Source organism: Mesoplodon bidens (genome assembly GCF_964165515.1).
Source record: "Mesoplodon bidens genome assembly, chromosome: 15".
In the NCBI taxonomy this organism is placed as follows: domain Eukaryota; kingdom Metazoa; phylum Chordata; class Mammalia; order Artiodactyla; family Ziphiidae; genus Mesoplodon; species Mesoplodon bidens.
The window spans coordinates 21338231-21353713 of NC_138171.1; the positions used below are offsets into that span (position 1 = coordinate 21338231).

General features: G+C 50.4%; 1 protein-coding gene across 2 annotated transcripts; it reads right to left on the bottom strand.

Annotated features, from left to right (window-relative positions):
- Positions 1-4114: 4114 nt before the first annotated feature.
- ADIG (adipogenin) lies at positions 4115-15483 on the bottom strand. Of its 2 annotated transcripts, none has more exons than XM_081258013.1 (3): positions 15273-15450; positions 11381-11510; positions 4115-4191 (listed from the first exon to the last, which is right to left on the bottom strand). In XM_081258013.1, the coding sequence occupies exons 1-2, from the start codon at positions 15397-15399 to the stop codon at positions 11398-11400; spliced, it is 240 nt and encodes a 79-aa protein (XP_081114139.1). In that variant the 5' UTR covers positions 15400-15450; the 3' UTR covers positions 4115-4191; positions 11381-11397. The 2 variants fall into 2 exon arrangements, with proteins under 2 accessions (XP_081114139.1, XP_081114140.1); XM_081258014.1 differs by lacking the exon at positions 4115-4191 and adding an exon at positions 9447-9612 and having other exon boundaries at positions 15273-15483.

A 15483-nucleotide genomic window follows, 5' to 3' on the forward strand; every position in this document is an offset into this window, starting at 1 on the left:
TCCCCTGCATCGGCAAGCGGACTCCCAACCACTGCGCCACCAGCGAAGCCCCAATCCATGCCCTTTTGACAGATGCTTGGATTGCTTCCATTGGGTCCAGATCATGAGTAAAAAGCAACCTCATATTTATTACCTTGTACCTTTGCACAGAGGTAGCAGTGGAAGAGAGTCGAAAGTGGAATTGCTGAATCAAAGGGTTTGTATAAAAATTTGACACTTCCTGCCAAATTGCCTCCCCCGCAGAATTGTTCTATTGGATTTTTCTCTGTTTGTTGTTGTCGTAGTTGTTATAGCCTGGAACAGGAGGCCAGTTTTGCTCCTGCTATCTACCTGGCTTCTGCCTCATGGAGTCCTGTGCCCTGGAGTCTCTGAGGCTGTATTTTGCCCTCAGCCTGACACCCCACCCATGGATGTCCCCCCAACTTCTGGAGGTGTGATCCAGTACCTAGGACTAGCATCACAGGTGTGTGACCTGGTTAGTCCCACAGGATCCCAGGCTTAGGAGGAGCCCATGCTGGGTTTACTGCTCTGCAGGCTCCAGATGCGCAGGCTCAGCGGCCATGGCTCACGGGCCCAGCCACTCCATGGCATGTGGGATCTTCCTGGACCGGGGCACGAACCCGTGTCCCCTGCATCAGCAGGTGGACTCTCAACCACTGTGCCACCAGGGAAGCCCCTTGAAATTCTTAATAATTTTTGAACAAGGGCCCCCATGCTCATTTTGCACGTGGCCTGTCCCGCCAGCACCTTACCCACAGGCCCTGGCTTGCGCCTTTCCCCCAAGTGTCCTGCCCACACGCTGAGCTCCACCCTCCCGTCCTGAAACGTCCTTGAAAGTGGTAAAGCAAAGCAATCTCAGGTCTGCCAGTGCCGGAGGAAGAGGCAGGGCACCAGTGCTCCCTGGGCAACCTCTTGGCCAATTTTACGGAGCAGAAGCTTAACTGGAGACTGATTCCCAGTTAATTATAAAATTGGCCGTTTAGCTTGATTTATGCTTTTTGAGAAAACTGCCAGTCCGGGAACCTCCTGTGTCCGTTTGGAAACCCCTGCTGGTGCACAGCATGATTTCTTTAGTTGCTTTGTGATTTGCTTGGAAATTACCAGCCTCTGGGTGTTTTTGTGACAATTTGAAAACTGCGGTGACTAAACCAAAACAAAAGTCATTACCTTTGTCCCCGTTTTGACAGCTAAGCAGGGAGAGGGGAGTGATCATTTCTTTGGGTGAACTTCTTGAGGAGGTCAGATGGGACGCAGGAAGGGACAGAAATGAAACAAAACCCTAACAGTTCCAATGGCATCACTGTCCCAAGGTCACATGACGCAGTGCTGCAGTGAGTCCCGCATTTCACCAGAGAACAAGGGCACTCAGCACATCCACAGAATTTGTTCTGAGCATCACTAAGAGCCAATTTTTTGTTTGTTTTGTTTTCAGTGTTTTATTGACGTACAGTATACGCAGAAAAGTGCATAGATCCTCCGTGTACAGCATGAATAACTGTTTCCTGTTGTCATTTTGTTTCCAGTGTTTCCTGAGCACTTACTACATGCCCAGCACCAGACACGCGCCGGCATCAGTTTAATATTCACAGGTGGGTGCTATTGTCCCCAGTTTACAGATGAGGAAACAGACCCAGCAGTAGATGACCCACCCATACATACCCAGCTGGCAAGCAGCAGAGCCAGGATTTGAACCCACGTTGCAAGCCCCAGCTCTAGTGCTCTCAACTGGTATGCGCTGTGGTTTCAGGAAGCCCTTAGGTATGAAGGAAGTGATCTGAACCCATTCTTTCCCCACCATAAACTCTGATTCCCCTTCTGAACTCCTGGTCTCACCAGGTGTTACCTTCAAGCACGCTGAGGGCCACTCCTGAAAATGCTTCCTTGTAATTCCCCACATTCAATTAAACACTAATTAATTCGGCCCTTCATACATCTCTTGCATCCACCCACTTCCCCCCATTCCCACAGCCGTCATCTTGGTTCAGGCTACCCTCCCCTCTTGCCTGGACCACAGCCTCATCACAGTCTTCCTACATGGCTTCTAGGTACCCTTATCTGGTTCAGAAAGATCTCCCAAGCTCTTGAAGCTGACCTATCAGTCTCCTGCTTGAGAGTACCCTGAGGATAAAATCCAGATACCTTAAGATGGTATGGGTGTGGCCTGACTCCATTTCCCACCTCATCCCCCATCCTCCCTCTGCTTGGAGTGTCCTTCCCTCATCTGCCAGTTCTTCCTCAGGTCCCTGCCTGAAAGTCACTTTCTCAAAAAGACCTTCTCAGATCCCTTACCTGGATTAGGTCTCTGCTCTTTTGCTTTTGGATAACACTCATTCATTCTTCCTGGAAATATCAATGGATTGTCTTCCCTAGTCACTGCTGTCTCCCCAGTGCCTAGAACACTGCTGGCAAATAGGTGTAGTGTATATAGTATACAGTCCCCGAGTTCTTTGACACCCTGCCATGGAGGGTGTCAAAGAGAGAGGTGGGGTCTATGGAGAGGTGGGGTCTGCATCTGCTCCCTTTGAACCTGGCAGACTTGCAACCGCTGCAACCGACAGAACACAGCAGAAGTCAAGCTCTGTGACTTCTGAGTCGGGTCATGAAAGCCCCTACCTGGCTCTCTCCCTCTGCTTGCCCCTTCTCGGTGGCCATGCTGAGAAGCCCAGGCCAGGTACGAGGTCACTCCTAAGCGCTCCAGGTAACAGAGCTGGTCGAACCATGCCTTTGAGTCATTTTGGTCTAGGTTTCTGACATATGAGTAGAGAAGCTTCTAGATGTTTCCAGTCCCCAGCTGTGAAGTCACCTGCAACCGTTCAATCTTCCCAGCCAAGGCCCCAGAAATCATGGAGCTGAGACTAGCCATCCCCACTTGTCCTGCCCCAATCCTTACCCATGGAATCCATGAACAGAATCACATATTTGTTGCTTTATGCCACTAAACATATTTTACAGTGTTTGAAAAGTTCTCCCAACAGAGTCCTAGGTGTGCAGCTTTCTGTCATTTAAGTTAATAACGGATAAACCAAATTATTGTTATCAATTCATTACCCCTCCCTCTACTTAAGGCATCTGCCATTCCTCCAACAGAGGCAGGGGCTACTGTCCCCCTGGCCCATCCACTGACTTGGGCTTTGGGTGCATGATGTGCCTTGGTCAGTGGAATGGTAGCAGACTTGAGGCTGTGTGGTGGGGCTGGCCCTCTTGCACCTCCCATCACCATGGGAAGCCCTATCCCTGGATGGCTGCAGCCTGGGTCTCAGAATGAACTCATGTGGCACAGGCCAGAGGCCAGTGAGCACTCACAGCTTGAGCCTAGGGCCAGATCAGCCAACCCTCAACCGACCATCGACACATGGCATGAATAAGTGTTACTTTAATAAATGGTTGCTGGTGAGTTTGGGATCATTTGTTACACCGTCATAGCTGACACATACAGTGTATTATTGAACAACCCTAACAGCTTGCCCAGAGGAGGAGAGGGCCCACTCTCTCCCACTCACACACATTCCTAGATGCTAGATGACACACACCTACACCATGTCCCACCCTATCCCCAACCCCCAGATGAAATTGCACATCAGGCTCTGAGTCATGTGAAGGGTGAGAATCAAGCCTCTGAGAGCAGAGGTTGAAAAGTCAGTCTCAGGGCAGGGCGTGGCCAAGTGCACATGCGTGTGCCAGGGAATGTGTAGGTCCATACTCTCCCATGAACGTGTATGTGGTCATGTGCGCCAATAGGAGCTTATGAAGGAGGATCCCTCCTCTGCTGCTTTAGGACTTTCCAGGAAGTCTGGATTCTCCATGCCCACACAGGTAGTCTCACATAACTTAGTATATGACTATGATGTGGATGGTGCCCCTTTGGATGGAACATCTTTATGCAGTACACAACCTGAACAACAGTACACAGCAACACTGCCATCTATGAAGCAATTCCTGTGGGGACCGTGTGGGGGCCGGACAGGAATGAGATCAGGTAAATCCTCAGTTAACATTTTGAGTATCATCTTAACTGAGCCCCTAAAACCCCTATAAGGCAGCAACTTTCCCCTTAAGACAAGAAGGTTTATTCCTAGCAGTGTGCTCATTCTTTGAATTGTCCAATGATGCTCTCCACCTTTCTTCCACGAAGTAATTCTGCTAGAGCTGATGCCTGGGTTGCAAAATCTTCAAACATGACTATTTTGTGTTCTAGAAAACAAGAATGAAAACATCTTGAAATAGAATCAATATAATTTAGCTTCTTGAATCCGATCTGAGGCTGGGCCAGGAGACAGAGAAAGGCACAGCTGTGGGTGTTCCCTTCAGCTGGTCAAGGCAGGTGAGAGCCAGAGAAATAAGAGACCTGCTGGGCCAAGAAGCCACATTCTAGGTGTGGAGACCAGACCGACAGACCAGTGGTTCTCAACGCTGACTGTGCACTGGAATCACCCAGGCAGGCTTTCAAAGTCCCAGTGCCCAGGCAACACTCCAGACCAATTGCACCAAAGCCACTGGAAATGGGACATGGGCACCTGTATTATTTGAAGCTGCCCACTTCATTCCATTGTTCAGCCAAGGCTCGGGAGCACCGCTGGAAGCATCCTTATGCCACTTGGGTTCAGAGAATTGCACAGAAGTTTTCAAGAGTCGGGTGAGACGGATGGATTGCATCAGAATTCTCACATAGCACTTCTGGGAGGAGCCACCTGCATTTCTGAGATGGCTGGGGGAGATTACGGTACTGCCTGTGACCTCTGAGATGACAAATGTTCCCAACCAGAAGACCAGGATCCAACAATCTCCATTCGAAGTAGCAGAGTGGCTACTACCCCCACTGGTTGTTAACACATTGAATATAGCTTGCCATCATTTGAACATAGGGAGGTCTCTCATTTAAAAATCCTCCAGCTCCAATCCTCTCCAAAAAAAATCAAAAGAGAGGATAATCCTGGGGCCCCATCTCTGAGGGACGACAATTTGCTAAAGCTGAGCGGTGGCTGCACCTTCCATGGGCTTCCCTGCAGGGCTTGCCAGAGAGGTTCTGGAAGTTCCCAATGGGGTGGAGACTTGCCCTGACCCTTCCTTTGACCAAGGTCATAGACACTAGCCTGTCCCTGCCTGAGTCACTTAATCAGCCTATTTTCTATGCTGTGTTGGCCAGTGCAGTAACCACTAGCCACGTGTGACTACTGGGCTCTTGAACTGTGGTTGGTATGACTGAGAAAATGAATTTTTATTTAATCTTAACTAATTTAAATTTAAAACTGAATGCTTGAAAACTTGGATATGTGAATCTACTCTGCCAGTTCTCAGTCTTTGCCGGAGAATTATTGAATTAGAAACTCTGGTCGGGGGCAGCAATCTGGTCCTCAGGTGGAAATGAGGAGAGCAACGGGGCTCCCTTGCTGCAGGCGTGTTCTGAGCTACAGCATTTTTTGGAGGACAATTGGGCAGGAACTATCAAGATTCTAACTGTTCCTTTAAAACCTACAATTACCCTTCTAGGAATGAGTTTTACCCACACAAATCCCCAAAGATGTCCATTACAGTATTGCTTAGAATGGTTAAAAATTGGAGCCAATCTATATGTCTAAATTAGCCAGGAACTAATTAACGAAAGGATACCCATAAAACTGGATTCGGGAAGATCATTAAAATGAATGAGTTAGATCATTATGTTACTGACGTGTAAAGATGTCCATAACATTAATTAAGGGTTGAAAGGAAGCGTAAAGGCACAACCACTACCATGATTGTATTTGCGTAGAACTATATAGGTACAGCTTTATATATGTCACAACATTCTCCCAAGGTATATGTACAAAACTTAACAGTAGTAGGTTCTGGGAAATAGGCGCATATACTTCTGTACTGTTTGAATTTCTGTCAGGATCACATTTTGTAATATGCTGTAATCACAGTCAAGGAGAAATGACATTTTAAAAATTCTGATCTGGGCAATTCCCTAGTGGTCCAGTGGTTAGGACTGCATGCTTCCATGCCGAGGGTCCAGGTTCAAGCGCTGGTTGGGGAACTAAGATCCCACAAGCCGCACAGCACAGCCAAAAATAATAATAACAATAAAAATAAAAATTTTAGGGCTTCCCTGGTGGCGCAGTGTTTAAGAATCTGCCTGCCAATGCAGGGGACATGGGTTCGAGCCCCGGTTCGGGAAGATCCCACATGCCACGGAGCAGCTAAGCCCGTGCGCCACAACTAGTGAGCCTGCGCTCTAGAGCCCACGAGCCACAACCACTGAGCCTGTGAGCCACAACTACTGAAGCCCTCACGCCTAGAGCCCGTGCTCTGCAACAAGAGAAGCCACCGCAATGAGAAGCCCGCGCACTGCAACGAAGGGTAGCCCCTGCTCACCACAACTAGAGAAAGCCTGTGCGCAGCAACAAAGACCCAACGGAGCCAAAAAGTAAATAAATAAAATAAATTTAAAGACATTTTTCTAATAAATAAAAATTCTGGTCTTGCTGTGAGAGGCACACTGAGCAGGGGGAAAGGGGTGACGGTTCTCAGTTGAGATGACCACACTAACCCAGCTGAGACTCCACAGCTTGGGGTCCTGAATCCTGAGCCCCAAAGAAGCCCTGGAGTCCCTAATACTCTCTTCATCCAGAGGAAGGGGAAACGGCACATATTGGGGGTTACTCACATCTCAAAGTATCCAAAAATCAGTGACCCAGGGTAGTGTGTGGCCCAGGAAAAGCTTGGGTTTGGGGTCCCACGGACCAAGGTTTGAAACCCACTCCAGGGACTTCCCTGGTGGTCCAGTGGTTAAGACACCGTGCTTCCATTGCAGGGGGCATGGATTCAACATGCAGTCAAAAAAAGAAAAAGAAAAAATGAAACCCACTCCACCCCTTGGCGGTAACCTTGGGCCATTTACTTGACCTCCCAGAGCGTCTATTTCCTCATCTGTAGGATGAGAGGGGAATTCTTGCTTCACAAGTGTGTGGTGAGGGTGACGTGAGATGATGCACGCCCCCAGCACATATGGGTCCTCAACTTGGTCCCCTTGCCCCTCAGGCTTGGCCCTGAGACACCAGTGGCCCAAACCTTCCCTCTCCTCTCCTGGGATTCCTGTACCTGCATCCCAGGTCTGCCCAGCGCCAGGCACAGTGCCCCAGCCGCCTGGCGATGAGGGCCCGTGGGATCTGGGGACACAGTGGAGCCAGGGCCATCTGGGCAGCAGGGAGAAGGACACACACACACACACACACACACCCCTCCTGCCTTATCAGACAAAATGCCAGAAAGGGGGCCTCAATCCATCCCCTCAGAGGCCTGGGGTCTCAGCCTCCCACCCAAGCAGGGAGGGCATCTTTCCACAGACAACCCGTACACACACAGCCAACAATCCTCCAGAGCTGCTAGCCTTCCAGGGGCTCCAGGGAGCTGTCTGGCCCGCCTTCTGCTGCAGGCGCCGCTCCGGGAGCACGGCCAGACGTTCTTCCTGCAGAGCCAGGCTGCGGCCGCCCTCCCTCAAGGCCTGAGCTCGTCCCAGGAGGCTCCTCTGGCTCCTCCAGAATGGCTGGGGGTGGGTGGTGGACAGGGGAGGGGCGCTTGGTGGCTTTTCTGGGTCAGCAGGAAGCCGAACGATGCCCCAGCAGCCCCCTACAGACAGCAAAGGGGCAGTGGCACTAAACGGTACGTGGCATTGCACGGAGCAGGGCAGTTGGAGAAAATGTCAGACAAAGCCGGGGGGGAGCTTCAGCCAAAGGGGAGCTTTTTGTTATTAAAAGTGTTTATTCAATGCCAGGAAAGCCCCCAGAAAGCACAGCACTGACAGAAGCTCGTGACAAAGCGTGTGTGGAGAAAGGGGCGTGTGTGTGTGTGTGAGAGAGAGAGAGAGAGAGAGAGACACACACACACACACACATACACACACAGAGACAGAGAGAGAGACACAGAGAGAGAGGGAGAAAGATAGGGGTGGTGGGGAGAGACATGTTCCGATTTGTGTTTTGGATGGATTGTTCTAATAGGGCAGAAAAAAGCAGAGCCAGAGAGAACAAAGTCCAGGAGACTAGCTAATAATTCAGGTGCTAATAATTCAGACTCATTCTCTTGCCTTTGTTTAGAAGTCTTATAGTGGCTGGTGGGATGTGGGGTGAGAGAGAAAGAGGGGACACAAAGATGACACCCAGGTGATCCCTGAGAGGGCCTGTCCCCTTCTCCAGCCCATCAACCCTGCTGCTTGCCCGTAGCCAGTGGGGGTACAGGGACAGGGCGTTTCTTAAAAGGTCAGAACATTATGTCTCCTCCATATTCTCCTCCAACACCCCAACGTGGAGAAGAACTGGCACAGTGGATCGGGGACCAGGCGCTAGAGTCAGGGTCCAGGTTCAAATCCCAACCCTACCCATGTGACTCTGAGCAAGTTGCTTGACCACTCTGTGCCTCAGTTTCCCCATCTGTAAACTAGGAATAACCAAAGACCCTACCTCACAGAATGCTTGTGAGGGTTAAAAACCATCATGTGGGACTTCCCTGGTGGCGCAGTAGTTAAGAATCCGCCTGCCAATGCAGGGGACATGGGTTCGAGCCCTGGTCTGGGAAGATCCCACATGCTGTGGAGCAACTAAGCCCGTGAGCCATGGCCGCTGAGCCTGCACTCTAGAGCCCGTGAGCCACAACTACTGAGCCCACGTGCCACAACTACTGAAGCCCGCGTGCCTAGAGCCCGTGTTCCACAACAAGAGAAGCCACTGCAATGAGAAGCCCGTGCACCGCAACGAAGTGTAGCCCGCGCTCACCACAACTAGAGAAAGCCCGTGCAGAGCAATGAAGACCCAACACGGCAAAAAAAGAAAAAAAAATCATGTGTATAAAAAATGCATAGTGAAGCACCTGGCACACAGTAAGCACCCACTAAAGGTGAGCTCTTCCTATTGTAACTAGGCAAATGGTAGACAATGTACATAGTTATAAAATTAATATTTGTTATTAAAATCAACCTGAAGACTAATCAAGGAGTGAGTTTGAGGGAATTCCCTGGTGGTCCAGTGGTTAGGACTCGGCACTTTCACTGCCGGGGACCCGGGGTTCAATCCCTGGTCAGGGAACTAAGATCACGCAAGTTGCGTGGCATGGCCAAAAAAAAAAAAAAAAAGGATGAGTGATTTTGAGCTTGATTTCACATACAGTGAGTTTGAAATTAGAGAACAGAAGTTCAGAGCAAGATCCCCAGCCCTCTGAACAGGTGGGAAAGAGATTCCCAAAGGTCAGGATGGCTCAAGGTGGTGCCAGGGCTGGGCCCGGGCTGCACAGCTTGTCAGATGAGTGGACTTGGTCAGGCCCAGCAGGTTTCTCAGGGGCCTGCCCTCTCAGGCCTCTGAGTTCAGTCGGCAGCTTCTCCCCAAGGGCCGGCTTATACTGTCTTCACAGGCTCAGGCTCCTCCCTGGGGGGACTGGGAGGTGGTCTGTAACGGAGAAGAGCCGGGTCTCTGGAGGCGTTCGTGTGTCCATCAGTGGAGGAGATGAATCGGGGGTCCCTGGGGAGCACCTCACTCGCCAAAGTCCTCTCCCCTCCCTGGCAGGTCTCCCATCCACCTCGGCCGCTGCCGCAGCCCCGCTGACTCTGGGAAAACCAGGCTGGGAAGCATTGGAACATTGGATCTAGGGTGACAATGAGATGAAAGAGTAAGAGGGAGACAGACCCACGGTGGGGCAGGAAGGGCTCTATATCAGCGTCCGAATGTCTCCTTTTCTTACCCCATTAACTGTACACAAACAGGACGGGCTATGTGATTTGTGCGGCCCATTAAAAAAAATAAACAATGTGGGTCCCCTTGTTCAAAAACTAAGAATTTCAAGGGAATTCCCTCGTGGTTCAGTGGTTAGGACTCTGGGCTTTCATTGCCGAGGGCCAGGGTTCGATCCCTGGTCGTGGAACTAAGATCCCACAAGCCACGTGGCACAGCCAAAAAAAAAAAAAAATTAAGAATTTCAAGACAGTGACAGCTGAACATTAAACGAAGCATGAGGTTCTTCTGAACATGTGACCTTGTGGAACCGCACAGGTGACAACCTGTGAACCTGGCCCTGAGCACAAAACTCTGAGTGCGTGTCCAAGTGTGTGTTTTTCTGGGGAAAGGGCCCTCAACTTCCTTTTTCAACTGTCAAGGTCATGACCTGACAAGGTCAGTGTGACTGAGGTTACGTGAGAGTCCCTGTTTCTCACCACCACCTCCTTTCTCCGCTCGGACAGGCAGGGGCTCCAAGAGTGAGACATACAGGCAGACCTTGGGGTAGGGCAGGCCATGGTGGCCCTGGGGACAGAGAGGAGTGGACGCATGAGAGATGGCATTTAGGACTTGCCAATGGACTGGACGTGGGTGGGAGGAAAAGAAAGGCATGATGGCTGACTCCCGGGCTTGCGGCTCAAGCAACTAGACCAACCAACGGCAATGCTGTTCATGGAGATGGGGACCAGCTGGCAGAAGATCGGGTGCTGTGTTTTGCTTTGCTGGGTAGCAAAGGGAATTAAGAATCCCATTCTAGCCATGAAAAGGCATCGAGGGGGACAGATAATAGAGCTCAGAAGGGAGATTAGAGTGAGATACATTTAGAGTCACTGGCATAGAAATGGCATTTAATCCCACTGGGATGGATGAGGGGTCCTCGCTGTTCAGTGAGGGTAGAGCTCTGATACTTGGGCACATTATTTAACTGCACTGACACTCTGAATTCCCATCTGTAAAATGAAGATAAGAATAATATCTTCTTCGTAGGACTTCCGTAAATGAGCTTGTGAATGTTTAGCACGGGCTCTGGTACCTATTAAACACTCAATGAATATCAGCCATTATTATTACTATTACTATGACTATTGTTATCATGTCTTTCTCCTTCCTTTTACAAATATCTATGGAGCCTCCATTGTGTGTCAGGCATTGTTATGGATGCTTTGGAGACATCAATTATCAAGCATGTCATGGGTAATAAGTGCTATGGCAAAAGAAAACGAAGAGCAGAGTCAGAGTGGGGAAAAGATTATAGCATTAAGGAAGGTGGTTGTCACTGAAAAAGTGACATTTGAGCAGAACCCTCTGAGGTGAGGTATGTGTGGGGAGAAGGGTTCCAGGCAGAGGGAACAGCCAGTGCAAAGACCCTAAGGAGGGTGCTCGGAGGTGAGGTCATAGAGATAATGGGTAGGGGGGCCTTTGTAAAGAAACTCTTCACGGCAGAGGTGACTGGTCCTCTAATGTGGCAAAAACAGGTCTCCCACACAATAAGGCAGAAAGTTCTCTGACATGGCAGAGACAGTATGATTTCTAACATGGTAGAGGGAGGAGAGCTCTAACATGGCAGCCGCCCTAGGCTTTGGGCAGGCCCTGAGGCTCCTGTTTCCAGCCCCCCCCCCCACCTCTTAGAGGGGTCTCACCTGGCAGAATAGGCTCACTAGCAGGGCCTCTCCTCCTCTTGGCTATGGAGTGTCTTCTGGCAAAACTTGGCGGGGCCTTTGCTCCGGGGCTCCCAATCAAAGCAAACATCTGAGTCATTTTCCTCTGAATCTGTGGAGGGACAAGACAAGGCCTCTTCAGTGGTCACATCCTATCTCCTATTTTCGATGCTAAAGGAGCCCCCTGCAGGGCCCAGGCATCCCCTGCAGCCTTATCTGAGGCCAGGGGGCCAAGGTAGAATCATGGGAGATGAGACAGCCCCAAGACCTCAGGAAGACTTTAGGGCCTTGAATGGTGAGCAGGGACCAAGAAAGAAGGTTGGCCCATGACACATCCACCTTCTAGAAGAGGAAGGACCCTAGGGGTGAGCAAATGACCTACGTGTATTGAGCATGGTCCAGGAGGGGACAGCGAGGAGACACAAGCCCACCCACCCACCTGTCCATCCATCCATCCACCAGTTCATTCATTATCAAATGTCTGAGTATATGTGTCCAATGGTTTCCCTTACAGCACTGTTTTATGGTGAAACACACACACGCGCACACACACACTAAAATACCCTGGAAACCATGTGTGTGTCCATCATGAGAGGTCTGGGTGATGAAGTGTGGCACACTCACGTGTGGCATGTCATGAGGCTTGTAAAACACCCGCATTAGATCTGTATCTTTTAACTTGTTGGATGTCTATGGTATATTACAAGAAAGTTGCAGAGAAGTATATGGTAGAATCCCTTTTTTAAAAAAAAAGAATGCCCCCTTCCCCCGCCAAAGCCCCCCACCAGGGATCAAACCCAGGCCCTGGCGGTGAAAGCACCGAATCCTAACCACTAGACCACCAGGAAACTCCCTCGGCCTTTTCTTGGTCTGAAATCTGAGGGGCTGTCTTCAACCTCCTCTACTTCTCTGTAACCAGTGAAACAACTTGAGTATATCAGAAAAATAATCATCTCCCCTTCCCCCTCTTTTCTCACCTTGCCTTCCCGAGATAGGCCGTGTTAGCAAGCTCAGGTACCCATCTAATAACACATGTAGGTTTTCCTGCCGCTGGGAGGCGGCAGCGCTGGACGCAAAAGCAGGTCCCGGCTCCACAGTCCTGTGCAGTTCCATGGGGGCCCTTGTCCAAAGGCAGGGAATTTGGAGGCTTCATCCTCCCTTGCTATGTCAGGCTGGGGATCAGCACTGCCCTCCCTGGCCAGCGTCTCCAGGGCTCAGCTGCCAACCATCTTTTCTTGCCTCTGCACCCATCTCACCAGGTAGCTCCCTCCTCCGCCCCACTTGCTCCAGCCTCCACTTGGAAAAGCGCATTGGCATCCTCACATACTCGTGGGCCACGTGGCACTTGCTGCTCAACCTTCTGCCTTCTGGGCTCTGAAACCGCCCTGCTGAGCCAGGCCAGGTGGGCGTGGGGAGGGGTGAATCAGAGCTCCTCTTGACGGCTGTTCATACTGGATTCCAGGCCAGACTGATTCCAATCAAGAGATCCATGGCAGAAGAGAAAACCCCAGGCCAGGGTGTCCCGAGCCCCAGCCCCCCACACCCTGGCAGGTCCAGACCCTGGGTTTGAGCCAATTCTCAGCACAAAGACAGAACACAGTAATACTGAGATTCCCAAGAAGATGGGGACCCTGAGGGAGGGCTGCTTGCCTCACTTTAAGGACAGTTTCTCTTCAATGCAAAATCAACAAAAGGACCTGTTTCAAACCGCCACGTGAGATGTCGGTGGGTAAACAGCCTCTCAGGAGAAAGTCTGAGAGTGGGGTCGGACAGGGCAGGTTGTGGATGGCTTAGAGATGGGCCTCCAAGGAGAATGAATTGCTGGAGGAGATTAGTGCCTTGGACCTCAGGGAAGGTGTCCCACCTTCCGGAAAATCCATCCAAAGCTACGCCTACACTTCCTCCTACTTTGACAAAACCGACACTGCCTGGATTACTTCTCAGCTTCCAAGCACCTGCTATGTGCCATGTGTGTACAGGTACCCTTCCCCTGACATGCAACTCTCCACAGCCCCAAAGGGTAGGGACCGTTATTATCTCCATTTTGTAGGTGAGAAAACTGGGGCTCAGAGAGGATTTGCCCCAAGTCACATAGCTGGTAGGTGTCAGAGCCCAGGTGGGACACTGGACAGTCGGCACTCTTAAGGGTGTGGCCTTGGACAGGTAACTTCTCTCCAAACCTGAGTTTCCTCACTTGTATGATAAGGATTATTTCACAGGGTTAGTCTGAGGATTAAATGAAATCAGGTACACCAGGTGTTTAGCACAAGGCCTAGCAGTGTTCGAAAAAGCTATTGTTATGAACGATTAAGGGGCAAAGCTGAAACCCGGGCCCGCATCCCCTAGACTCTGGAGAAATGGGATTTTATAGCCACTGCAGGCAAGGGCTCTGCCTTCTACCCAACACTAGCCCTCAGGGAGGGCTGCCGTCCACCCTGGGAACAGAAGGAGAACACACTTTAAACAAACATTTTCTGGAAGCTCTCGCCAAGAACTCCTAACAATTGCACAATTGCCAGCCCCTACATGTGAGATTATGGGGCAAGTTGGGGGTGAGCTGCTCAGCTTGTCTGAGCACCATCTGAGCAGAGCTGGCGGCACACTCAGTGCCCTCCCTGCCCAGGTGGTCAAAGGTCATGGGGCTGCTGAGCAGGAGGTGGGAGGTCAAACAGTCCCCAGGAAGAGGCCCCTAGGTGATGGGAGTGCCGGGGGAGACGGGACACCTGAGGAGCAGAGTGTCATTCCTGCCACGTGGCCAGGCTCTCCCCCGTCCCCACCGGCCCACCGCTCCCAGCCTCCCTCAGGCCTGTTTCACCCTGCCTCCCACTCCTCTGGGTGGCATGCTGAGTTCAGGACGGGTGTCGGTCAGCTTCTGTGATCCTGTGTCCTACAGAAACCCAGATCCTCCCTGATGTGTGGTCTGGGCAGGAAACTGTGTGAGTGGTCTCTGGGCACCTGCTAAATGCTGAAGGCTGCTGTACCCATCGAGCTGGCTGTTGACTGCAAAAGCACAGGGCTGAGGGCCGAGAAGGGCTGAAAGCCAGCCCATGCTCTGCTCACTGGGCCTTGTGCCCTGGCTGCATTCACAGGAAGGGACATCTTTTACTAATTCATCTGCCCAGAGGGGCCACCTCTTTCTGATTTGTACCAAAGACCTTATGTGCTTGCTAGCTGTGGCCCTGAAGGGACACCTTTTTGTGTGTGTATTTATTTACTTGTTTATTTATTTATTATAAAGATTCAATTCCTTCTAAATTAATGATTGGTCACAAAAACAGAAAGCATTTACTGCCATGCTGAAACATACATTTTACATTTGACACCATATTTCACACAAAAATTATAGTTCCATTATTCTGTATATATATATATATATATATATAGTTTACATACACATTTTGATAATAATAGCTTCCATTACCGGTGGTATATGAGTACTGCTTCTTCAGAAATAATATGAATTTTGTATACACGATAACCAATTCCAAGTCCATTTCTGCTCCAAGTTTATTTTACCACAAATATATTTATATTATAGCACAAAAGTAATAAATTGTTTTACCTTCTATCTAGAATATCTTAACTAAATTCACAATCACACTCACAATAATTTCCTATGTACCAAAGACCTTATATGCTAGCAGTGGCCCTGAAGGGACCCATGTGCACACATACATATTGTTTTCCCAACTCAGGATTCACTCTGGGACTCCAGGTTAAGAAACGCTAAACTACCAAGTCAATGCTTTCTCGGAGCCAGCAGGAAACCCCTCTGCCTGAAGGACACCCCTCTCTCGGCAGTTGTTTTGGGACTCCCACCCTATCCCATGCCCTGCCCAGCCTCCAGGATTAGGGCCCGGCCTGGGCAGCTCACCTTGGCTGAGTAAGAAGTGTAGCCAGACGATCAGCAAGAGCAACAGCAAAGCCACAGGCAGACAGAGCCAGAACACCAGGAAAGAAAACGTCAGCTCGTTCACCAGCGGCACCAGAGGGTACTTCATGGTGCGTGTGTGGCTAGGCCAGGCTGGCCTGGGCTGGGCTGGCAGGGCTGCCCTGGGGAACTGGCCGGGCCACGCTCCGCTCTC

Excerpts from the sequence above, each read along its gene's own strand:
- ADIG (XM_081258013.1), bottom strand. The coding sequence starts at position 15,399 with ATGAAGTACCCTCTGGTGCCGCTGGTGAACGAGCTGACGTTTTCTTTC. Across the intron at positions 11,511-15,272 it reads ACACTTCTTACTCAGCCAAG|ATTCAGAGGAAAATGACTCA; the intron begins GTGAGCTGCCCA and ends GTCCCTCCACAG.